Source organism: Triplophysa rosa, linkage group LG18 (assembly GCF_024868665.1).
Source record: "Triplophysa rosa linkage group LG18, Trosa_1v2, whole genome shotgun sequence".
Lineage (NCBI taxonomy): Eukaryota > Metazoa > Chordata > Actinopteri > Cypriniformes > Nemacheilidae > Triplophysa > Triplophysa rosa.
In genome coordinates, this window is record NC_079907.1 from 6,996,496 (window position 1) to 7,020,760 (window position 24,265).

Sequence of the window (24,265 nt, forward strand, 5' to 3'; positions counted from 1 at the left end):
CCTATATATACCCTCATGTTTCTTTGTCCTGTGTTCGGTCATTGTATCTGTACTGTACTTCGTTCCATGTGGTGGTTGTGCCTTGTCTGTGTACACCAGTGTTTTGTCCTTGGATTTGCCGTCGTGTCCGTTCAAGTTTGTGAGTGTGTTCCTGTTCGGTTAGTTTATATATTTTGCCTTATTTAAGACGTTGTGTCGTGTTCTGTTTAGTTTGTTTTTTCCCCACCGAGGGAGGTGTTTTGTTCCAGTTTGTATTTTAGTTCGTTCTGGTATTGATACCCCCTCGTGGGTTTTTTGTTTTGTGTTTTTCTTTGTAAAAATAAAAACCTTTGTTAACCCCTTCACTGCCGTTGCCTGCGCTTGGGTTCTTCTGCCAACTCGTGACACTCCTGAATGAACACCATTGGGCCATCTGCACGGTTAGCTCCGCCCCTGATGACCAAGCCTAGTCCTGTCCCCTTGCCAACACATATCAACTGAATCATGCAGTCTCTGGTGGGGGGGGGAGAGGAGTAAACATAAGGGCTTGGATCAACAGCACAAACAATGTCCACTGAAGTGATTATTTTTTTCAGTGACAATAAATTAATCTTTTGTGGGATTTCACTTTCATTCAGACTATTAAATCAGGTTGCCTCAGGCTTAAATATGACACTGACTATTTATAGCATCAGTGTGTGAAATCTGTGGGGTTCTCCTAAAAGTTTAAAAATAAAATCTATTTTACTGTATGCCCTGTTTGTTTTCAATTGAACTATAAAGAATCTCTCCGAATGAAATCTCCGGAGTGCCGTTTAGCTCTCACGTGCAGACTTGTGGTGATGGAGAGGTGATGCAGGCGGTGGTGTACACTGGATTTAGATCTTTAGGGCTGAGAAGCAGAGGACTGGTTGATCTTGAAGATGAAGAGGAGGAGGCCGTGTCAGTCATCTTGCCTGAAAACAAGAGATTGTCATGTCAATGCCAAAATGTCAGCTCCTCTTTCACCTAAGTAAATGCTACATGGTTTCCAGAACATCAATCTCTTTCACATCTGCACAACAAGTAGGAAACAATGATGTAAAGAATAGAGCAAATGGCCCCTTTGTTCGAACGCTGAAACCTCCTGCAAGTATAAGGCATTAGTCATTCCCATCTGAAATACAGTTTGAGAATGGACGTAATGGAAAATACCTGTGGAAATAGAAGTGGGCGACGTCCTGTCTGATCCAGAACTAGTACTGCTGCTCGAACCATATTTTTCCATTAGTACAGAAAATTCTCTCCTGTAATGTATGATAAAACATACATAACCAATAAGACATGGGTATGATCTCACATTTTGCATAAACAATGCATAGGCTTGCACCTATAAACAATGAATAGGCTACAGGGATATGAAGTGTATTCATTGATAGATTGATTTAAAGATGAGGTAACATGCTATTTCATGCATTCTGACTTCTTTACACTGTTAAACATGCTGGCTTCTCAAGCTTAAAGGAATACTTCACCCAAAAAGGAAAAATCTGTCATCATTTACTCACATTCGAGTTGTTCCAAATCTGTATAAATAGAAAGATATTTGGAAGAATGCTTATAACCAAACAGATCTTGCCCCCCCATTGACTCCCATAGTAGGAAAAAATACTTTATCATTTTTTTATTCTATTGAACACAAAAGAAGACACTTTGAAGAATGTAGGGCAGCAAACAGTTCTGTGGCACTTTTGACTACAATTGTATTTTTTCCTACTATGATAGTCAATGGGGGGCAAAATCTGTCTTGTTATAAGCATTCCTCCAAATATAGGTGAGTAAATGATGACAGAATTTTCATTTTTGGGTGAAGTATCCCTTTAACATGGTGAACTTGTCAAAAAACGAGTTGAACGAATGAAGCAGTATTTCTGTGCTCGATTCACTCCGCCAGGGTTCGTACAGGTTTCGGAAAGTTTTTTTCAAAAATGGATTTGGGTTTCGTAACAAGGGTTCTTAGTCCCTTATTGGATAATTCTCCCTGAAAAGAGAAAGAGCAAGCCCACGTGTCAACCAGCCAGCGTGAGAAAGAGTACGCACAACAATGTCGCTTCACTCGGCTGACGGATGTTTAGCTGTGTTTGTTTGCTCACTGCATTTCGGTGATGAATGTTATATAAACATATAAAGCTGGATTTGGAGATCATTTGAAACTGATAGGTGCGGTTAAAGATGCCGGACATGAACCGCATGCGGTAAGTCAAACTAAAGTCCTATTCGCACAGGATTAGTATTATCTGGGGACCTCTGGTCATTTGTAATAATCGCAGAGATTGTCTGTGATCTTAATCCCGTGCGAAACGGCCATGTCTGTAATTTGTCAAGTAAAAATTCCCCCCCCAAATTACCTACCATATTTTTACAAACACCGAGGTCCTGTGATAATATTAGTCCAGTGCGAAACGGCATCTCTGCGATTTGAAATTTTGAACAAGATTTGGCGGGATCGTATCTCATTTTTTCAAGGTTTCTGTGTGCCTTTTCAGTCATCTTACGCAAAGAATGGAAGCTGCGTTGGAGTGTTTTCACAGTATTTTGGGTGCTGGGTTATGTCGCTACATACCAGACAACAATAATATTGGCAGAGAGAAAATAATCACTGTAAAAAAACATGACAGGATCAGAAGAGCGAAACAAAAAAGAAGGAATATATGGAGATGGATGACATGCATGGCAGCATGCGGTAAGGAACATTCTTCTGTTTACATACAACTACACCTACAACGACAAGACTTTCAAGTAGGGCTGTCAACGGTAACACGTTAACGCATGCGATTAATTATTTCAAATTAACGCGTGAATTTTTTTTTACGCAATTAACGTTTGTTTTGACATCCTTTGTCTAGCATTACATTATGTAATCACGCTCTTATTCGTGTACAGGCTTTTAAACCACTTAAGCGCGATTTGAAACAGTTGCTTTGACATGTTCAATGAAGATAGATAGCTTCTAAACTGTGGGACGCGGCAAAACGCAACGCGAGGTCCAGTCTGGTGTGTACAGTAATGGGCTAAAGGCTGCGTCGGTGAATCTCTGTCAGACAGCGCATCAGTATTAAGCTCTCTTTCGTGCCATGTTTAGAAAGAGGGAAGCGCCTTCACGTCATTTCTGGAAAATAAATCAGTAAATTCGAGTAAAATCACAGAGTTCACTTATCCAGTGCGAATGCGCAACATGATCACAGACAATCTCTGCAAATATTACAAATGACCAGAGGTCCCCAGATAATTCTAATCCCGTGCGAATAGGGTTATATGTCCGTGTTGGCAATCGACGTGTACGTGCATAATGTAAACAACACAAAATAGTGAATCAATGCNCATATGAGAAACCGTGTGTGTTAGGGCCGCTTTAAGGTATATAGTAAAGAAACTTTACCGGTTGCCTAGCATCTAATTTTTTTCCTTCAAGACATAGGTCATAACTTCTTCAAGTCAGTTACATAAAAAGGTAGATTGGTCTAATAGAAATATGAAAAGTAAGACTGATTAGTCCTAACCAATTGCTAGTCTGTGAGAATAGTTGTTAAGACACAATCTCAATTTAGCGGCTATGTTTATGCAACTGGACCCAAGACTCATACACAGATTCAGATAATAAATGGGGTCTATTCGTGTAAGGGTCACATTAAATATGTTACCACTTCAACACCTGTAAATACAGTGTGAATGTGCTGTTCCCCCAGTGGTTTCCTCATAGGATATTCCTGATCCAATATTAAACACCTCACCTTTGTTATTCTCACTCTATCTGAGATCCATCTGGCAGTTAAAGACATCAGAGGTTAGTCTGACCACAAACTCAAAACATTTGGAAACAAATTTTCATGATTGCCTTTCAGCACAGCTGGCGTTTCAATCTGTTTCAAATCAGTGCTAAAGAAGGCTTTATCAGAGGTGCCTGTCCATGAAATGAAACACTGTCCCGAACAGAGTTCACTACCCTTGAGTTCACCTGGAGTTAAGAGTCGTGTTGATGTTTTTATCTATTTTCAGAACGAAGAGAGAGCAGAAGCATGTCAGCTGGATTATCCTACAGACACCCCAGTATCTCATCAGCGGATGACTCTCTAAACTTCTGAACATTTAGACTAATCCAGGTTATGCCAAAACATTTTATATCTTCCTGTTTTAAAAGACGTTCAAATGCCATTCTGATGCCAGGTATACGAGAACACAAAACATTCATGTTTGAGAATGCACTGATCTAATCTGAAAAAAAATCAATGTGAGTATTTAGGGTCAGTTTAATAATGAATTGCAGTACCAGAGTCGGCCACTGTGGTACAGGCACTCTTGGGTGAGGACACGGAGGTTGGCTCAGGCTTTCCTATTGTGGTTCGTACCTGAGGAGGAAAGTAGGAAATTCCCTTAATAAAGCATCAACAACACTGTTTCACCGTGCCAAAGAGACTGATAGAACGAAATAGTGGTTGGTACATACAGTATGCTGTGAAAATTAGCTATTAAAGCCCGGCCTATAATAAAATTTGTATAATATACAAATGATATTATGATATTTACAGTAGTGGCGAAAAGTGATGTCCAGATGGCATATTTGAATTATATTTGCTTTTAATGCCCCCTTAGGTTAGACAAAAGCATCAAAATATGAGGAATATGGTACGAAGTGGACAAAACACTTTTTAGGTACAGCATATCAGGGAATATATCATATATTTTTTTTATTTAAATATCCTAAAATGCATAGAAAAACAAAACAAGTGTTAAGGAAATAAAGCAAACATTGACTACACTTTCATCAGTTATTAATAGACATGCACCGATTCTAAATTTCTCCGCAGATACAGATTATTCAGAGTGATATCTGCCAATGCGGATATTACCGATTTAATTCATATTTCTTAACTTTCTGAATGTTATTAATTCATTTAATGACTATTAATATTGCACATCAAACCATTTTCTATATACAGAGCACAAATTTATTGCATTTTCCTCTCTTCTTTTGATTGACACAATATATCGGCCCTGATCATAGGCTGTTTATAAACTATCGGCCGATATCAATGCATCTGTAGTTATTAATATTTTGTTGATCCCCTCTAATATTTTGTAGTCATTTTGGGCCTTGACCTAATATGTTTTTTGCATGTGTTGCGTGTTATTTTTTGCCAAGCGTCCTTAAATTCTTCCCAAAGCTGCATCAGTTTATATCTGCCAGAAGGCTACAACATTTTTAATAAAGCAGAGAAAATACTTTATATCAAAGTATTGTATGTACTGTATGTATGTATTAAAAGATTAAAGACATCAATTTTTTCAAAGCTAGACATCACTTTTGGCCACTACTGTACATTACAAAGATCAATTCCTGGCATGAAAAGTAATATACTGTCAACATACTGCATAGCATTTTAATTTTACTCAATCAATTTTAAAGTGTAAATTTAGTTCATTCTTTTCATTAACTTATTGCATTTTTGTCTAATGTAAAATTATCGTATTAAGCAATAAATTGTCTATAAGTTGTTACATGCACTGTAAAGGGTCTTCGACATAGACAACTAGTGGATATTGTACAGTATGTATATGTGCGTGAGGTTCTCATGAATGATCTCCCATAGGGCAGACTGCCATTGCTGTCACATGTGGAATTACTCAAGCCGAAGTTTCTTACATCCTACCTTAGTAAGCTCTACAGAAGGCAGCGTCTCACTTCCAGAGTTGGGTGTATTGGCTATCTTGGGAACGAGGCCTCCAGGCAGAGTCGCTCCCCCCAATCCAGCGGGCCTGAGCTGAGGAACAGTACTGGAGGGGGGATGAAGGGAGATGGGACTGTGGGGTCCACTGCTGGAGCCTGAAGAAGACCTTCGTCTGATAAATGCTATCTCTACTGTAGGGTCTGGTCTGTAGGGTCAAAAAGGGACATTTTTAACCTGTTTTCATTAGTCCTACAGTACACTACACAAATTTTCATTAAAGGGATAGTTCCCCCCAAATAAAATTTCTGTCTTCATTTACTTACCCTCTAGTTGTTCCAAATCTGTATACATTTCTTTGGGCTAAAGAAGAATACTTTGGTCTATACAAAGAAATGTATACAGATTTGGAACAACTTGAGGGTGAGTAAATGATTCATTTTTGGGTGAACTGCTCCTTTAGGTTGTGCTCAAATCAACATGTATTAAATTTTAACCTGAGTTTTGTGCGAGTGAGTATGCTTTTGGCTTCTTCATGTGTTACTCCTATGAGTGATTCTTTATTGATGGATATAAGCTGGTCTCCTGGCTTAAGTCTCCCATCCTAGAATCAGAAAAAAAAATACTTTAAATTTTTTAAAGAAATATCACTTAATAACATCAACAGTAATACAAATTCAGAAATACTTTTTGGCAGTCGCCTCCTTGCATTATCTCCTTGTCACGGTCCCACCGTCTTGTTTATGAAATTCTAGTCGTGTGGTGGGATCGGGGCAGAGTCCTTGGGTTTTATGTGGGAAGACCATGAGATGTTTATGCCTCTCATGTGTTTTTCCAGTGTCTCGTCTCTGTTCCCGCCATCTCGTTTCCTCGTTATCCTTCCCTNAAGTGTTTGATTACCCACACCTGCCCCGTGTCGTTATCCCTTGTTTGTCTTACCTATATATACCCTCATGTTTCTTTGTCCTGTGTTCGGTCATTGTATCTGTACTGTACTTCGTTCCATGTGGTGGTTGTGCCTTGTCTGTGTACACCAGTGTTTTGTCCTTGGATTTGCCGTCGTGTCCGTTCAAGTTTGTGAGTGTGTTCCTGTTCGGTTAGTTTATATATTTTGCCTTATTTAAGACGTTGTGTCGTGTTCTGTTTAGTTTGTTTTTTCCCCACCGAGGGAGGTGTTTTGTTCCAGTTTGTATTTTAGTTCGTTCTGGTATTGATACCCCCTCGTGGGTTTTTTGTTTTGTGTTTTTCTTTGTAAAAATAAAAACCTTTGTTAACCCCTTCACTGCCGTTGCCTGCGCTTGGGTTCTTCTGCATTCGTGAACAGAAATCACCGAGCCAACCACCGAACCCAGCAGGCAGCATGGAGGAGACGGACGAGGCGTTTAAGAGCCGCCAGGCTCACACCTTGTTCGGCTTTCGCCAGAAAGGCACCCCCGTGAAGACCTTCTGCCATGGACTTCCTCTCCACTAGCGCCCACTCAGGGTTCGACGAGGCGGAGTTGAAGGTTATCTTCAACAGCTGCCTCGACGAACCCTTTGAGCCTGCGGAGATGCGACAGGTTGAGGCCCCTGGGCTTCGTAGATCAGCTCCAGATCGCGGATCGAGGAGTCCAGGGGACTGTCCGTGAGCGGGGTCTTCTGTGGGGCTGGCGACGATCCCGGAGGGCCAGACCCTGCAGCTCGGGGTCGTGGGCCTCTCCGCACCCTCCACCTCGATCCGGATGCAGCCTCTCCACCACCGGCTAGCCTCCGTGGCAGGCGTGGACGGAGGGAGTCGTGGGATCCCCTCCAGGAGTCCTCTAGCACGAGAGCTAGTCGTGCCTCCCCCCCTTCCATCACCCGGCCACCATGCCGGTGGCTCGGCGGAAAAGAAGCAAGGGGGAAGTCCGGTCTGGGCAGCGGCGCCCAGCCTCCAATCCCAGCCGGTGATCAGCCGAGCGTCCAGTCCGGTGCAGCCAGCGGTCCAGTCTGGTGCAGCGCGTCCAGTCCGGTGCAGCCGGCATCCAGTCCGGTGTCCAGCCGGCGTCCAGTCCGGTGACCAGCCGGCGTCCAGTCCGTGGTCCCGCGTCATCCTGCAGCCGCGTCCTGGTCCATCTGGTCCGCTGTGAGGTGTCCACCCGGCACGGCGTCCAGTCCGGTGACCAGCCGGCTCCAGTCCGGTGACTCCAGCCGGCGTCCAGTCCGGTGACTCCAGCCGGCGTCCAGTCCGGTGACCAGCCAGCGTCCAGTCCGGTGATCCAGCCGGCGTCCAGTCCGGTGATCCAGCCGGCAGTCCAGTCCGGTGATCCAGCCGGCGTCCAGTCCGGTGATCCAGCCGGCGTCCAGTCCGGTGATCCAGCCGGCGTCCAGTCCGGCCTTCCAGCCGGCGTCAAGCCTGTCCAGCCGGCCTTGCCAGCCGGCGTCAAGCCCTGTCCAGCCGGCCTTCCAGCCGGTCCCTGGGAGCATCCCAGGGTCAAAGACTGTCCCTCCCAGGACTTATCCTAAGTCCCCCAGGACTCAGCGCCCTCGAGCGCAGCCGGGGACTGGGACTATTCCCCACCCCCATGGACTGCCCCCTATGGGCCCTTGTTTTGCCCCACCCCCCCTCCCATGTTTGTTGTTTTTGTTGCCCCACCCCAGTCCTGTGGTCTTGTTGTCATGTCTGCCCCTTGTCTTGTTCACCATGTTTGTCTGGTTTTTGTCTTTGGTCCAGTCTGTCAGGTCTTGTTAGTCACCCCTTGGTGAACACCTGAAGGTGTTCATTAAGGGGGGGGCTCTGTCACGGTCCCACCGTCTTGTTTATGAAATTCTAGTCGTGTGGTGGGATCGGGGCAGAGTCCTTGGGTTTTATGTGGGAAGACCATGAGATGTTTATGTTTTTACCTCTCATGTGTTTTTCCAGTGTCTCGTCTCTGTTCCCGCCATCTCGTTTCCTCGTTATCCTTCCCTAAGTGTTTGATTACCCACACCTGCCCCGTGTCGTTATCCCTTGTTTGTCTTACCTATATATACCCTCATGTTTCTTTGTCCTGTGTTCGGTCATTGTATCTGTACTGTACTTCGTTCCATGTGGTGGTTGTGCCTTGTCTGTGTACACCAGTGTTTTGTCCTTGGATTTGCCGTCGTGTCCGTTCAAGTTTGTGAGTGTGTTCCTGTTCGGTTAGTTTATATATTTTGCCTTATTTAAGACGTTGTGTCGTGTTCTGTTTAGTTTGTTTTTTCCCCACCGAGGGAGGTGTTTTGTTCCAGTTTGTATTTTAGTTCGTTCTGGTATTGATACCCCCTCGTGGGTTTTTTGTTTTGTGTTTTTCTTTGTAAAAATAAAAACCTTTGTTAACCCCTTCACTGCCGTTGCCTGCGCTTGGGTTCTTCTGCCAACTCGTGACACTCCTGAATGAACACCATTGGGCCATCTGCACGGTTAGCTCCGCCCCTGATGACCAAGCCTAGTCCTGTCCCCTTGCCAACACATATCAACTGAATCATGCAGTCTCTGGTGGGGGGGGGAGAGGAGTAAACATAAGGGCTTGGATCAACAGCACAAACAATGTCCACTGAAGTGATTATTTTTTTCAGTGACAATAAATTAATCTTTTGTGGGATTTCACTTTCATTCAGACTATTAAATCAGGTTGCCTCAGGCTTAAATATGACACTGACTATTTATAGCATCAGTGTGTGAAATCTGTGGGGTTCTCCTAAAAGTTTAAAAATAAAATCTATTTTACTGTATGCCCTGTTTGTTTTCAATTGAACTATAAAGAATCTCTCCGAATGAAATCTCCGGAGTGCCGTTTAGCTCTCACGTGCAGACTTGTGGTGATGGAGAGGTGATGCAGGCGGTGGTGTACACTGGATTTAGATCTTTAGGGCTGAGAAGCAGAGGACTGGTTGATCTTGAAGATGAAGAGGAGGAGGCCGTGTCAGTCATCTTGCCTGAAAACAAGAGATTGTCATGTCAATGCCAAAATGTCAGCTCCTCTTTCACCTAAGTAAATGCTACATGGTTTCCAGAACATCAATCTCTTTCACATCTGCACAACAAGTAGGAAACAATGATGTAAAGAATAGAGCAAATGGCCCCTTTGTTCGAACGCTGAAACCTCCTGCAAGTATAAGGCATTAGTCATTCCCATCTGAAATACAGTTTGAGAATGGACGTAATGGAAAATACCTGTGGAAATAGAAGTGGGCGACGTCCTGTCTGATCCAGAACTAGTACTGCTGCTCGAACCATATTTTTCCATTAGTACAGAAAATTCTCTCCTGTAATGTATGATAAAACATACATAACCAATAAGACATGGGTATGATCTCACATTTTGCATAAACAATGCATAGGCTTGCACCTATAAACAATGAATAGGCTACAGGGATATGAAGTGTATTCATTGATAGATTGATTTAAAGATGAGGTAACATGCTATTTCATGCATTCTGACTTCTTTACACTGTTAAACATGCTGGCTTCTCAAGCTTAAAGGAATACTTCACCCAAAAAGGAAAAATCTGTCATCATTTACTCACATTCGAGTTGTTCCAAATCTGTATAAATAGAAAGATATTTGGAAGAATGCTTATAACCAAACAGATCTTGCCCCCCATTGACCTCCCATAGTAGGAAAAATATACTTTATCATTTTTTTTATTCTATTGAACACAAAAGAAGAGACACTTTGGAAGAATGTAGGGCAGCAAACAGTTCTGTGGCACTTTTGACTACATTGTGATTGTTTTCCTACTATGATACGTCCACATGGGGGGCAAAATCTGTCTATGTTTATTAAGCCATTCCTCCAAATATAAGGTGAGGAAATGATGACAGAATTTTCATCTTTTGGGTGAAGTATCCCCTTTTAACATGTGTGAACTTGTCAAAAAAAACGAGTTGAACGAATGATGCAGTATTTCTGTGAACTCCTTCACTTTCCGCCAGGGTTCGTTACAGGTTTCGGAAAGTTTTTTTTCCAAAATGGGATTTGGCGTTCGGTAACCAAGGCTTCTCCTAGCGTCCCTTATTGGATAATTTCTCCATGAAAAGAAGAAAGAGCAATGCCCCCGTGTTAAACCAGGCCAGCGTGGAAAGAGTACGCACACAAATGTCGCTTCACTTCGGCTGACGGATGTTTAGCTGATACTGTCTATTTTGCTCACTGCATTTCTTGATGAAATTGTTATATAAACATATAAAGCTGGATTGGTGGAGATGCATTTGAAACTGATAGGTGCGGGTTAAAGCAGCCGGACATGGAACCGCATGCGTAAGTCAACTAAAAGTCCTGATCTCGCACCAGGGATTAGTTATCTGATCTGGGGACCTCTGGTCATTATTGTCAAATAATCGCAGAGGATTGTCAGTGATCTTAAATCCCGGTGCGAAACGGGCCATTGTCATAAATTTGTCAAGTAAAAATTCCCCCCCCATCAAATCGACCACCATATTTTGACGAACACCAAGGTCCTGTGATTAATATTAGTCTCAGTGCGAATCGGCATCTCTGCGATTTTGAAATTTTTGAACAAGGATTTGGCGGGATCGTATCTCATTTTTTCAAGGTTTCTGTGCGCCTTTTCAGTCATCTTTCGCAAAGAATGGAAGCTGCGTTGGAGTGTTTTCACAGTATTTTGGGTGCTGGGTTATGTCGCTACATACCAGACAACAATAATATTGGCAGAGAGAAAATAATCACTGTAAAAAAACATGACAGGATCAGAAGAGCGAAACAAAAAAGAAGGAATATATGGAGATGGATGACATGCATGGCAGCATGCGGTAAGGAACATTCTTCTGTTTACATACAACTACACCTACAACGACAAGACTTTCAAGTAGGGCTGTCAACGGTAACACGTTAACGCATGCGATTAATTATTTCAAATTAACGCGTGAATTTTTTTTTACGCAATTAACGTTTGTTTTGACATCCTTTGTCTAGCATTACATTATGTAATCACGCTCTTATTCGTGTACAGGCTTTTAAACCACTTAAGCGCGATTTGAAACAGTTGCTTTGACATGTTCAATGAAGATAGATAGCTTCTAAACTGTGGGACGCGGCAAAACGCAACGCGAGGTCCAGTCTGGTGTGTACAGTAATGGGCTAAAGGCTGCGTCGGTGAATCTCTGTCAGACAGCGCATCAGTATTAAGCTCTCTTTCGTGCCATGTTTAGAAAGAGGGAAGCGCCTTCACGTCATTTCTGGAAAATAAATCAGTAAATTCGAGTAAAATCACAGAGTTCACTTATCCAGTGCGAATGCGCAACATGATCACAGACAATCTCTGCAAATATTACAAATGACCAGAGGTCCCCAGATAATTCTAATCCCGTGCGAATAGGGTTATATGTCCGTGTTGGGGAGGTTGGCTCAGGCTTTCCTATTGTGGTTCGTACCTGAGGAGGAAAGTAGGAAATTCCCTTAATAAAGCATCAACAACACTGTTTCACCGTGCCAAAGAGACTGATAGAACGAAATAGTGGTTGGTACATACAGTATGCTGTGAAAATGAGCTATTAAAGCCCGGCCTATAATAAAATTTGTATAATATACAAATGATATTATGATATTTACAGTAGTGGCGAAAAGTGATGTCCAGATGGCATATTTGAATTATATTTGCTTTCAATGCCCCCTTAGGTTAGACAAAAGCATCAAAATATGAGGAAAATGGTACGAAGTGGACAAAACACTTTTTAGGTACAGCATATCAGGGAATATTGTCATGGCTCTGCTATGGCCCAAGGCCCCCCATTGACTCCCATAGTAGGAAAAAATACTTTATCATTTTTTTTGTTCTATTGAACACAAAAGAAGACACTTTGAAGAATGTAGGGCAGCAAACAGTTCTGTGGCACTTTTGACTACAATTGTATTTTTTCCTACTATGATAGTCAATGGGGGGCAAAATCTGTCTTGTTATAAGCATTCCTCCAAATATAGGTGAGTAAATGATGACAGAATTTTCATTTTTGGGTGAAGTATCCCTTTAACATGGTGAACTTGTCAAAAAACGAGTTGAACGAATGAAGCAGTATTTCTGTGCTCGATTCACTCCGCCAGGGTTCGTACAGGTTTCGGAAAGTTTTTTTCAAAAATGGATTTGGGTTTCGTAACAAGGGTTCTTAGTCCCTTATTGGATAATTCTCCCTGAAAAGAGAAAGAGCAAGCCCACGTGTCAACCAGCCAGCGTGAGAAAGAGTACGCACAACAATGTCGCTTCACTCGGCTGACGGATGTTTAGCTGTGTTTGTTTGCTCACTGCATTTCGGTGATGAATGTTATATAAACATATAAAGCTGGATTTGGAGATCATTTGAAACTGATAGGTGCGGTTAAAGATGCCGGACATGAACCGCATGCGGTAAGTCAAACTAAAGTCCTATTCGCACAGGATTAGTATTATCTGGGGACCTCTGGTCATTTGTAATAATCGCAGAGATTGTCTGTGATCTTAATCCCGTGCGAAACGGCCATGTCTATAATTTGTCAAGTAAAAATTCCCCCCCAAATTACCTACCATATTTTTACAAACACCGAGGTCCTGTGATAATATTAGTCCAGTGCGAAACGGCATCTCTGCGATTTGAAATTTTGAACAAGATTTGGCGGGATCGTATCTCATTTTTTCAAGGTTTCTGTGTGCCTTTTCAGTCATTTTACGCAAAGAATGGAAGCTGCGTTGGAGTTTTTTCACAGTATTTTGGGTGCTGGGTTATGTCGCTACATACCAGACAACAATAATATTGGCAGAGAGAAAATAGTCACTGTAAAAAAACATGACAGGATCAGAAGAGCAAAACAAAAAAGAATGAATATATGGAGATGGATGACATGCATGGCAGCATGCGGTAAGGAACATTCTTCTGTTTACATACAACTACACCTACAACGACAAGACTTTCAAGTAGGGCTGTCAAGGGTAACACGTTAACGCATGCGATTAATTATTTCAAATTAACGCGTGAAAATTTTTTTACGCAATTAACGCAGCATCAGTTTGTTTTGACATCCTTTGTCTAGCGTTACATTATGTAATCACGCTCTTATTCGTGTACAGGCTTTTAAACCACTTAAGCGCGATTTGAAACAGTTGCTTTGACATGTTCAATGAAGATAGATAGCTTCTAAACTGTGGGACGCGGCAAAACGCAACGCGAGGTCCAGTCTGGTGTGTACAGTAATGGGCTAAAGGCTGCGTCGGTGAATCTCTGTCAGACAGCGCATCAGTATTAAGCTCTCTTTCGTGCCATGTTTAGAAAGAGGGAAGCGCCTTCACGTCATTTCTGGAAAATAAATCAGTAAATTCGAGTAAAATCACAGAGTTCACTTATCCAGTGCGAATGCGCAACATGATCACAGACAATCTCTGCAAATATTACAAATGACCAGAGGTCCCCAGATAATTCTAATCCCGTGCGAATAGGGTTATATGTCCGTGTTGGCAATCGACGTGTACGTGCATAATGTAAACAACACAAAATAGTGAATCAATGCAATGATGTATTGTGTGCTCGTGCTGTAGTTAAAAACAAATGTATAAATAAAAACAGAAAAAATGCTGTAAACCTGTTACCATGAAGTTACACAAGAAAGGTAGATTACTAACATTACTAATTTAAAACCGATTTTGTTGCTTAGAAAAAAAATTAGCAGACAAAGGTGCTACCGCACTGAATCCATGAAGTAACAAGTAATTCAAATCAAACCTCATCAACAATGCCAAGTAAATGTGGCCTCTAATACTCTAATTATTTAGAAAGACTAGATCAGTGTTAACGTTAGCCGTTAGCCGAACGCTATTTAACAGTATAAACAAACCACATATCTAAAAATAGACACTTTCAAAGTAATAATGAAGCCGCTGTAATAATGACTGATTTAAAAATGTGTTTACTGTCGGAAGATTCTGTATTTTAAGTTGCAGTTGCACAGAATGCACGCACCTTCGTTCAGACTTGAACGTCTCCTTCGCTTTGACTGGAGTGGCGGACTCGGACTTTAAAGCTCAATGCCGCCACTGCGCCACCTAACGTACTGTATGGAATTATTTAACCTGAGACGATTCGGGGCTTTTGAAAAAACAATCGGGGCTGAAGCCCCAGAAGCCGCCCCCCCGCTCCACCCCTGCGGCTGTGTCTGTCTTTTATAAATTTGATCAAACTAAATACTCTTCGAAGACGCTACTGTATAGGGACTCAAGATGAATATGAGATTGGCCGAAACTGCGTGTTACCTTATCTTTAAAACAAAATCATAAGCAAAAACCATAATAAAATCTTCTTGGAAGACAATCTTTGCCCTGGTCATGTTATTTCAAAATTCCTATTAAATGCAACTTCCTAATTATCCTCAAAGTAAATTAGAAGCACTTAATTAGATTAGGAGAGTAATCCGAGATAAATTGCCCAAGTATCCATGTTAAGAGTCAAACCAGAAATGTGATTTACCCTTTAATCTTTCGTGACACAATGTTCTCAGAATCTGAAGCATGTTGTTTGAATTGGATGATTCGCAATTAATGATGATGGTAATCCTTTTACAACAGCTTAAAACCTCAGCTGGATCAAGTCAGGATACAGACTTGTGGCCCCAATACGTCAACAGTCGTCTAGCCGCGAGTACAAAAGGGCACGTCAGGAAGTCACTGACACCAGCAAAATTACAGATCCCTTTAAACTAAGACTGTCAGGAAGATTATGACAACTGCTCAAAACAGAGACGAGACTGTGCTAGAACAAAAGATCTCACATTGTAAAAAAAACCTGCTTTGTCAGGTTTGCTTCATGAGGTGACATCTAAATTACCAGGTTTTATTCAAATAAACTGTTATACAGTATAGATTAAACAATTAGATTTTAGATTTGATTCTTCACTAGATTATGCAGACAAAAAGTACTTTGTTTAGATCAATTAAAAAAATAAATAACTTTGCATTTCCATTTTTGACAGTGCTGCATGAATCTTCAGAAAAAAATTGCAGTTCTGTATTGTATCGGGATACAGTACAAGAATTATAGAAAATCTCTCTGGATTTAAGTTAGAACTAAAATACAGGAAATTAATGACAAATGTCGGCAAACTACAACAAGTGCCAAACTTCCCATTAACCGCTAAAGACTATAATGCACTTAATGTATTAAGACTATTTTTACATTTAAAATACGGTCCGCTCTACTCATCCATTTACAGGATTGAGTATACAATGTCCAAATATTGACAAGCCAAGGAATATATCTTGTCTCTATATAATTGAAACTGAGAAAAACAAAACAAATCCCAGTGAATTACTTGTAAATACTACTGTAGATATATAGATAATAAATCTGTTTGGGTAGAATTTACATGATTCATATCTACACCTTTAAAGACCCCTGTTTGTAAGAATAGTTACCTTGAAGGATCATCACGAACGATAAGTAAAGACATATGATTTGTAGATGACGCCATGCGAAGAATCTCCACCGCCCTAAAAAAAGAGAGAAACAAGACAGGGAGTTATTTCAGATTTTTAATTTATCTTAGAATCTCTAATACACCTCAAGTTTTATGAACAATTCTGGAATTCATTACCTATCAGTTGTAACACCCCCTAAATTCATGTTGTTGACATCTAAAATAAGGTCCCCTGCTTTAAGACGCCCTGAAAGAAAAAAAGAGGCAACGTCCATAGTTCCCAGATTGTACAAAGATCATTTAATTTGAGATTTAAAAAAAAGAGAACATACCGTCCTGTTTCGCCACGCCACCTGGTAAAACCCGTTTAATGAAAATACCAAACTCTTCACCACTCTGTTCCCTGTAGCCCCCAATAATCTTCACCCCTGTTAAATTGAGATTACATTTTTTATTATTCATTCAATAGTGCTGTAAATAATGAAAATAATGCTGCATAAACCAGTTTTTTATTCATATAATACATTTCGGGATTTTGCGCTGGTTCTCACCAAGTCCTTTCTTGCAGTCTGTGAACTCTAGTCTCTCAACAGCACGATTGATGCCATGTGGCCCCATTATCATCCTGAAAATAAGATATTCCCTCAGATATCACGGATATTCACATTAAAATGATAATAGTCACAATGAAAGTTATTTATAAATCTGCTCCAAACTCTGTTTTAAAAATAAAGATCAGGTGGTTGGTACGTATGAATAAGGTTGATTTACAATATAATGATATTTATGATTAAGGGAACACCTGACTGTATATTTATTGTAGCTTTAAATTATTCATACAACCTGGAAAGATCTGTAGAGTAAAGTGGCAATGAAGACATTTGTTTTTCACGAAAGTAAACAGAATAAAAATAGGAACATCCATTCATAACCTTGCAGAATAAAAAGAATAAAATAATTCAAATAAGTGTGTATGAAGGGAGTAGTTTAGAGTGCTTGGATTTATAAAAAAAAACCTCAACCATGTACTGTAGGTAAACCGTAAAACCTTTATGGAAATGCATGCATGTATTTAATTTGTTAAATGACAACCTGATCTCTATTGTTTTTAATCCCCATAATAGAAACATAATACAATGTTTTGTCTTTAACTAGGACATTGACTGATGTCAATGAAGCTTCTTGTGGCTTTTTATATCACAGATATCACCACACGTTTTGTTTAATTCATTTAATCCTTTTGTTCCTGTGTATCTTCTATATAATATATGTTTATATTTTTGCAATAAACTTAAATGACAGAATTGTAAGGGCCTGTGCAACTTAATATAATATGCTATATTTTTTGCACATTTTGTATTTGTTTCAAAAACATGCAAAGTCAAAATACAAATATGAGCCATTTACAGTTAATAAACAGTAATTATTGTGCAAGTTTCTTCGAGTTCATCGTGCTGGTCAGACTGAACTAAACAGAAAGTCAAGGACAAACTCTCATGTCTTTGACCCCACTAGTGTTCCATGTTTGCTTCCAATTTAACTGTAAACATTACACTATAATCCCTTTGTTACTGTTGTTGACTAATCAAAATCATGCAGCGTAATGATCTGTTATTTACTTCTACAGGCAGACTGCAGTAAATGGTCCTCTAAATACGTTGAAAGCTTTATACACTTGTCTCACACAGTGTTATAAAGCACCATGACAATTATAAGAATCTAATCACCCATTATGTTTAAAGCCACCATGAACAAAGAAAGCTCAAACATTGTGCTTGAGATTGTGTTACAGAAGATCCAGCATTAAACTGATCACTTAATTCTGCCTAATCTGTTTACCTTGCACAAGCCATGTTAGGATATGCAACTGAATATAACAGGGCATCCCCGCAGGGTGCTTCTTATTTGTCTTGACCTAACTTTACACTTCCTGCTGGTCGGTCTCCATGACGATGATGATAAATTCTACATGCAAGATCCTGCGAAGGATTTTATTGTTTTAAAAATGTTTAAAAAACTTGTGTCAGCTTTGAATGCAACGATATATATAATTTTAATGGAGCTACACAAATGATTAAACAGAATATTGGAATATTGTATGTATAAAACAGAAGGAGAAACATTTATTTTATTTTATTTTATTTTTTTAGGAAGTTGAAACATGGAAAGCATGTTGCAAGCACAGATGAACAATGCAGCATCGTAACATTGTAACACCAAACAAAACTTACTACACGTCCAAAAAACGAACAGAACCCAAATAAGCCTAAAAAACAGCAGTATTTGCCTAATCCAAAATCACTCAGCCAGATAACAAGATAATGTAATTTCCTACCAGTAGAGGAGCGACAGCCCGTCAAAGTGTTCTGCCTCCAATGACTGTGGGAAGAGAGCCATCACAGGTCCACGAGCAACTGAAGATGTATAATAAAGTAAATCTGGTTACTGGGCAGAGGGGGAAACGCTGGTTCAAACCGGGTCAGCCTCGATGACCGAGAGACAGCAATTTGCCCAGACAGTAACAGACATGCTCGTACCTATTCACTAATCTGTCCTGATACCCCGCGGTCACGTGGTTTGCCTCACCTCTCCCCCTTTACTGTCACTGTCACTGTTGATGATGTTTCTTACTCTCAGGAGACAGGAAAGCCGATGAGGGAACGAATTGATGTGGATAAAGTTTGACTGCATGACTCGGACACAGGGATATCCGTCCCAAATTAGTCAGTGTTGTCAAAAATATATATATTGTATTAAAAATGAATTTAAAAATACACTAAAACGCAAAACTGAGAAACACAAAGTAGTTTAGCACATACGCAACAATACAAACATTACAAAAACAAACGAACAAAAAGAAGTTTAAATCCACAAATAGTGTCTAAAAACAGTCATTTCCATATTACGTGTGACGTAACATTAGTTGTAAACACTCACGAAAACCGCCTCACAAAGTAAACCACAATTTCGTCAAAATGGCGGTCTTTGTTTTTTCTCAATCCTGAACCACCAATGGCCCTAAATCTTTAATCCGCAAAAATCCTTGAATATCAACATTCATTGTGAAGAAAAAGACAATGTTGCACAATGTCATTAAACAAGTGGCCAGAAGAAGGCGCTCACACAAAAGAGGAGACACTATAGAGATTCGATTTGTATCAAGAGACTTTGGTTGTTTATATAAAAATGCATATCAAAAATCGTAATTTTTCTAATCATAAATCTGGTTATAAATATGCTTCTTACATTTACAAATTTCCGTATATTATTGTGGTGTAGTAAAGGTTGCTTAAGGTAGGTTACTTTTCCACAACACACCGGAACTATAGAATCAGGGGCATGTATCTAGTGGGGAGCATCAATATGTTGCACCATGTGTTGTAACCTGCTTTTGGAGGGTGTACATGTACATAACTACATGCATTGAGTCAAGTAAGATTTTATAATATCTTAATTTTCCTTATTGTCCAAAGCTATACTAATGAGAACTTTAGTCACAGATTTATCTTGTATGTTCACAACATCAACCGCTTAATAAACGATGTAAAAATGTGTTGTGTGTTAGCATTGTTCCACACTTTTATGACAAATTCATCATTAAACAAACAATCTTAATTATTTAGCAAGTAAAATAGTGCTTATGCTATAAGATGTTTTACAAGTCTATTCTTAATGCTGTCCGTTTGTTCTGTAGTACACTACGCTTTTATGTGGTTGGACCCATCACTTGCTGTCATGAAACATGTAAAATGATGCAACCATATTTAATGTCTTTTGTTTGTATTTTAGGTGAAGCACGTCTGATTTGTGGGGGATTGCTTTTGTAACTAAATTGGGATTATGCTATTACCCTACCTCCTTCGTGGGTGCAGTGCAAAATATGTACAGGTAGCACTTTCTAGCACTCGTTTTTGCATTGGTTGCTGCAGCATCAGAGGAGTAGCGACATCCAGAAGTCATCTCTTTCTCAGGGGGATCCCCCAGCGATTCCTCAATCTGTCACGAGGAGCTAAAACTCACAGGAGAAAACAGAGCCAGGAAGATGACTGGAAGAAAAGGAACAAGACTATCCTCACATACATTGCGGCCGCCGGGGTCGGGATGATTGGCATGTCGTATGCAGCTGTTCCACTCTACAGACTGTACTGTCAAGTCAGTAGTACACAAATGATTTGACAGCTCAAGGCTGATTATGAGAGTAAATTTGAGTAATTACAGTAACATGTTCCTCTCCTCAGGCAACAGGGTTGGGGGGTGCAGCTATAGCAGGACACGACACTGAGCAAGTGGAGACGATGAAGCCAATCAGGGACCGTGTTATTAAAGTGACTTTCAATGCAGACACACATGCCAGCATGCAATGGAACTTCCGTCCACAGCAGTCAGAAATTTATGTAAGATTTTATATTATTTTTCATTTATAAATTGTACAGTTATTAATGTTTTAAATCCTGGCTGTGTGATTTCAACTAAAATGTATCTAGTGTGGTCTGAAAATATGAGATGACCACATAAAAATATTGGTGATGAAAATGTATTTTGACCTGGAAAAACAGAAAGTTTTGAATGTTTAAATAATGCTTGATAATGCCACTGAGAAATTGTGACTGTATACAATGTGACATCATTGGTTATTCTTTTCCCAGGTCGTCCCAGGAGAAACTGCACTGGCCTTCTACAGGGCAAAGAATCCCACAGACAAACCTGTTATAGGAATTTCAACTTACAATGTAGTGCCTTTTGATGCTGGACAATACTTCAATAAGATACAGGTAACGAAGTGAACTGCAAACTCTTATTTTTTAAATGAACACTTCCAATACTACTATAATTTGTTGCCGACTAAATCAAAATAAATAAATAAATCTTAACAAAAATATTAAGCTTTCTTTTTTCTTTGTAATACACTAATGATGGTTCTGTTTTCCTTTCTCAGTGTTTTTGTTTTGAGGAGCAGAGGTTAAACCCACATGAGGAGGTAGACATGCCCGTTTTCTTTTATATTGACCCAGAGTTTGATGAAGACCCCAGAATGGCTCGAGTTGACACTATAACGCTCTCATACACATTTTTTGAAGCCAAGGAAGGACAAAGATTACCCATTCCTGGTTACAGTTAAATAAACAATATGCTGCATTATTCAAAGACTTTTAATCAGAATGATATTCTGTTATCTAAAATTACATTTTGTGTGAATATGCTGTATGTGATGTCACATTGCACCTAAAATAATTGTATGGCCTGAATTGATCATGGATAACTAAGATCAACTGAAGGTCAGTGATATTGTTGGAAAGTAAGGAAGGCATTTCATATCTGTGAGATTTGTGGTCATAATAAAAAAAATCTTATTTATTTTTATGCATATGAGAAAGTGTTATTGAACATCATGTTAAATATTTGAAATAGTTGTATAGGATATTATGATTAATTTAATGTAACAATATTAACAAACTTTGGAAACTGTAAGCTAGTATTGGTAAAGTTATCATAGTCTTGTTTGCTTTTCAACACTAGAGGGCCGTAGTTTGCTTTTCAACACTAGGGCCATACCTGTACACTTATTTACTTTGGGAAAAGTGAGACAGGTACTGTTGTCACAGTAAACGAACATTTTCGTATTGCTTTTAAGTCCCAGATATTCTACATTTTTTACTTCTCCGTCTCGAACATGGCAAATATACTTTTGCTTCACAAGCAACGTTGCACAATAGCCTTGTTCTGACATGTTTTAGAAGTTTAAATTAGTCAAAAATATTGGAGAATAAAAAAAAGCAAATTAACCTTTTTTAAATTAATGACTTTTATATGAATATTTGGAAAATTTTCACAATATATGATCAAATAAATACGTATAATGGGCAGGAGTGACACAAGCTAAAGGTTTTAATATGCTTTTATTCCGAAACTGTTTTATAGTGATAATGTAATTGTACATTAAGAACTGAAACAATGTATTTCTTTTTCATTATTATTGCAGAACTTACGCCGGGGCCTGACCGCAAGATAATCGGGCAAATTTCTCCCCTTCCGAGTCCGACAATCCTAGTCCCCTATATCTTAAACGGCTCTAACGAGTATCAGATTTTCGTGTGGTGTGATGTGTTTTAAGAGTGAATGAACCTGATCCTGAACATGAAGAGCAGCCCCGATCGCGAATCCTAAATATTCAACATGTTGACAGTTGGCATTACAAACACTATCATCGCAATTAGGAATAATTTCAATAAAAAACAGGATATGTGCAAGTGACGGTAGTGGTAGGAGTCCAAGTGTGCTGGTGCTTTAAGGTAGAACAGAAAAATAGGTCTAGTGGAGCCAGTAGACTCTTTGAGGTGATGTCAGCAGCTATTTTTTACAAAACGGTATTAATATTATTTTTTAATTACTGTGAAGACATAAATACAACAATATTTGAGTTGCAATAAGATGAAATCTAGTGCTGTGCCACCTTAAATGCTTTATACGACGGTGCTTGAGCAATTTCTCAACGATAAATAATATTTTTAAAACCACATAAAAGGTTGTATGTACACATTTGTTTATATTGAACACATATATAACAAAAAAGCCTGAAATAATAAAAAACATATTCTGAAATCTCGAGAAAATTTGCAAGATTTCTCTCTTTGAAAATCTGTTCGTGTGGTGTGCTTTCTTCGCACGGCGCTCTACACATTATAGGAGCAAGACGAATAAATCTAGGATTTTTTGTCCTCATGTTTGTGGTTTTATAAGATTAAAAAAATATTTTGGTGAGGCCCCGGCAGTACATACAGTAGGAAAGAAGTCTTAATATCATTACAATTGTAAGTAATACAATAAGAAATAACAGAAAAACATCTACTATATCGACAGGTGTATACGTACACACAGTATAAAACTATAAAATAAATGAAAAGAAAAGCACAGAATCAAAATGTCATATCTGTAAATAGATCATCATAGTGACTCCAAAATGTTATACATTCTTTGTTGTAGACAAGTCTTGGGGATGAAACAACTGTCTTAATTTCAGCAAGAAAATTGGAAAATATAAAGGGGATCTAAGCCTTTTTCATTTATGAATAAAGAATTTGGCATATAAAATAAATAAATATATATTTATTTTAAAAATTATATTTAAGAGTGAATTTATGGGTTTCATTTATAGGGCTGAACACATAGGCCTATATGCTTAAGTCATTTAAAAATTGTTAAATCACAATCATAAAATAAATATGTGGCAATTTTCATCAACGTCATAATATATGGAAATAGACAAATTGACAGGATATATTTATAAAGTAATTTGAAATGTACCTCCTTAACCTTGTTAGATATACAACATTTACTTGGCAAAAGCCAGGCTTTTCTCCCATTTACATGGAATACAAAAGAACCCCAGTAGAATTTCCCGCTTGGAGTAATTCTTCTTTTCATTTGAAAGATTCTACGTATGTGACTATTATTACATTTCCGATCCAGAAAGTCAAAACCCTCTAAACATAGGGCAGGGATAAACACTGTGACCTTTACCAAATTTAAGGTGATTACTGACTAATTGAACTAAACCTGCTGGGATAGCTTTTATCAAAGAGCTAAATTCCTTTGATGGGACTGGAAAGTTATGGTGAATCAAAAATTGCTCATAATTTAGAATATTGCCCGAATCATCAAACAAAGATAGAATGCATTTAAAATTCTTGATAAACCATCTAGGGCAGTGAGTGGTTCTCAAACTGGGGGCCGTGGCCCCCTGGGAGGCCCCAAGATGGATCCAGGGGGGCCACAGAAGTTGTGGCATTTTATGAAATATAGAAATTTATCATAGATTTTATGCAATCAAACATCAGAAAAATGACACCACCAACCAAAAGAATTGAGGTTCCAGCATTGTATACCTGAATGTTTTTGGTTTAATTAAAATTCTAAGTTTAAGATTATACGTCTTTATATGGGGGGCCGCAAAGCGATGCACTTAACACAAAGGGGGCCTTACAACGAAAAAGTTTGAGAACCACTGATCTAGGGAAACAATGTGTTTCTGAATAGACACTACAATAATTATTACGTCATTTTAACACTACGTCATTCTTCGTGCCCCGGCCAACAACAAACCCGAGCACGCGTTTGAAGCGCGCGGGAAAGCTGACGCAGGATCAGCCGAACCACCGCCCGCGCCACAAAATCTAAATGGATGAGAATACGGGCGCTGATCTAACATCAGGG

The 24,265-nt window shown here is 39.4% G+C and overlaps 2 protein-coding genes across 2 annotated transcripts in view; one reads left to right on the plus strand and one right to left on the minus strand.

Moving 5' to 3' along the window:
- The window catches only part of stxbp4 (syntaxin binding protein 4), a 38,128-nt gene extending 19,188 nt beyond the window's left edge, over positions 1-18,940 (minus strand). Inside the window, exons 1-14 of the mRNA XM_057359220.1 lie at positions 18,592-18,940; positions 18,390-18,468; positions 16,606-16,679; positions 16,387-16,482; positions 16,232-16,301; positions 16,053-16,127; positions 9,835-9,926; positions 9,467-9,596; positions 9,015-9,153; positions 7,084-7,539; positions 6,369-6,398; positions 6,179-6,285; positions 5,667-5,889; positions 4,281-4,364 (exon numbers count right to left, since the gene is read on the minus strand). Of these exons, the coding sequence (XP_057215203.1) occupies positions 4,281-4,364; positions 5,667-5,889; positions 6,179-6,285; positions 6,369-6,398; positions 7,084-7,539; positions 9,015-9,153; positions 9,467-9,596; positions 9,835-9,926; positions 16,053-16,127; positions 16,232-16,301; positions 16,387-16,482; positions 16,606-16,679; positions 18,390-18,451 (1,638 nt within the window). The 5' untranslated portion in view covers positions 18,452-18,468; positions 18,592-18,940. The remainder of the gene's footprint in view (positions 1-4,280; positions 4,365-5,666; positions 5,890-6,178; positions 6,286-6,368; positions 6,399-7,083; positions 7,540-9,014; positions 9,154-9,466; positions 9,597-9,834; positions 9,927-16,052; positions 16,128-16,231; positions 16,302-16,386; positions 16,483-16,605; positions 16,680-18,389; positions 18,469-18,591) is intronic.
- A 448-nt stretch (positions 18,941-19,388) lies between these two features.
- Positions 19,389-22,653, plus strand: LOC130569260 (cytochrome c oxidase assembly protein COX11, mitochondrial). The gene is made up of 5 exons (XM_057358789.1): positions 19,389-19,486; positions 19,844-20,206; positions 20,293-20,448; positions 20,701-20,826; positions 20,991-22,653. The coding sequence occupies exons 2-5, from the start codon at positions 19,895-19,897 to the stop codon at positions 21,171-21,173; spliced, it is 777 nt and encodes a 258-aa protein (XP_057214772.1). The 5' UTR covers positions 19,389-19,486; positions 19,844-19,894; the 3' UTR covers positions 21,174-22,653.
- Positions 22,654-24,265: the final 1,612 nt, after the last annotated feature.

Excerpts from the sequence above, each read along its gene's own strand:
- LOC130569260 (XM_057358789.1), top strand. The coding sequence starts at position 19,895 with ATGCTATTACCCTACCTCCTTCGTGGGTGCAGTGCAAAATATGTACAG. Across the intron at positions 20,449-20,700 it reads CACAGCAGTCAGAAATTTAT|GTCGTCCCAGGAGAAACTGC; the intron begins GTAAGATTTTAT and ends TTCTTTTCCCAG. Across the intron at positions 20,827-20,990 it reads AATACTTCAATAAGATACAG|TGTTTTTGTTTTGAGGAGCA; the intron begins GTAACGAAGTGA and ends TTCCTTTCTCAG.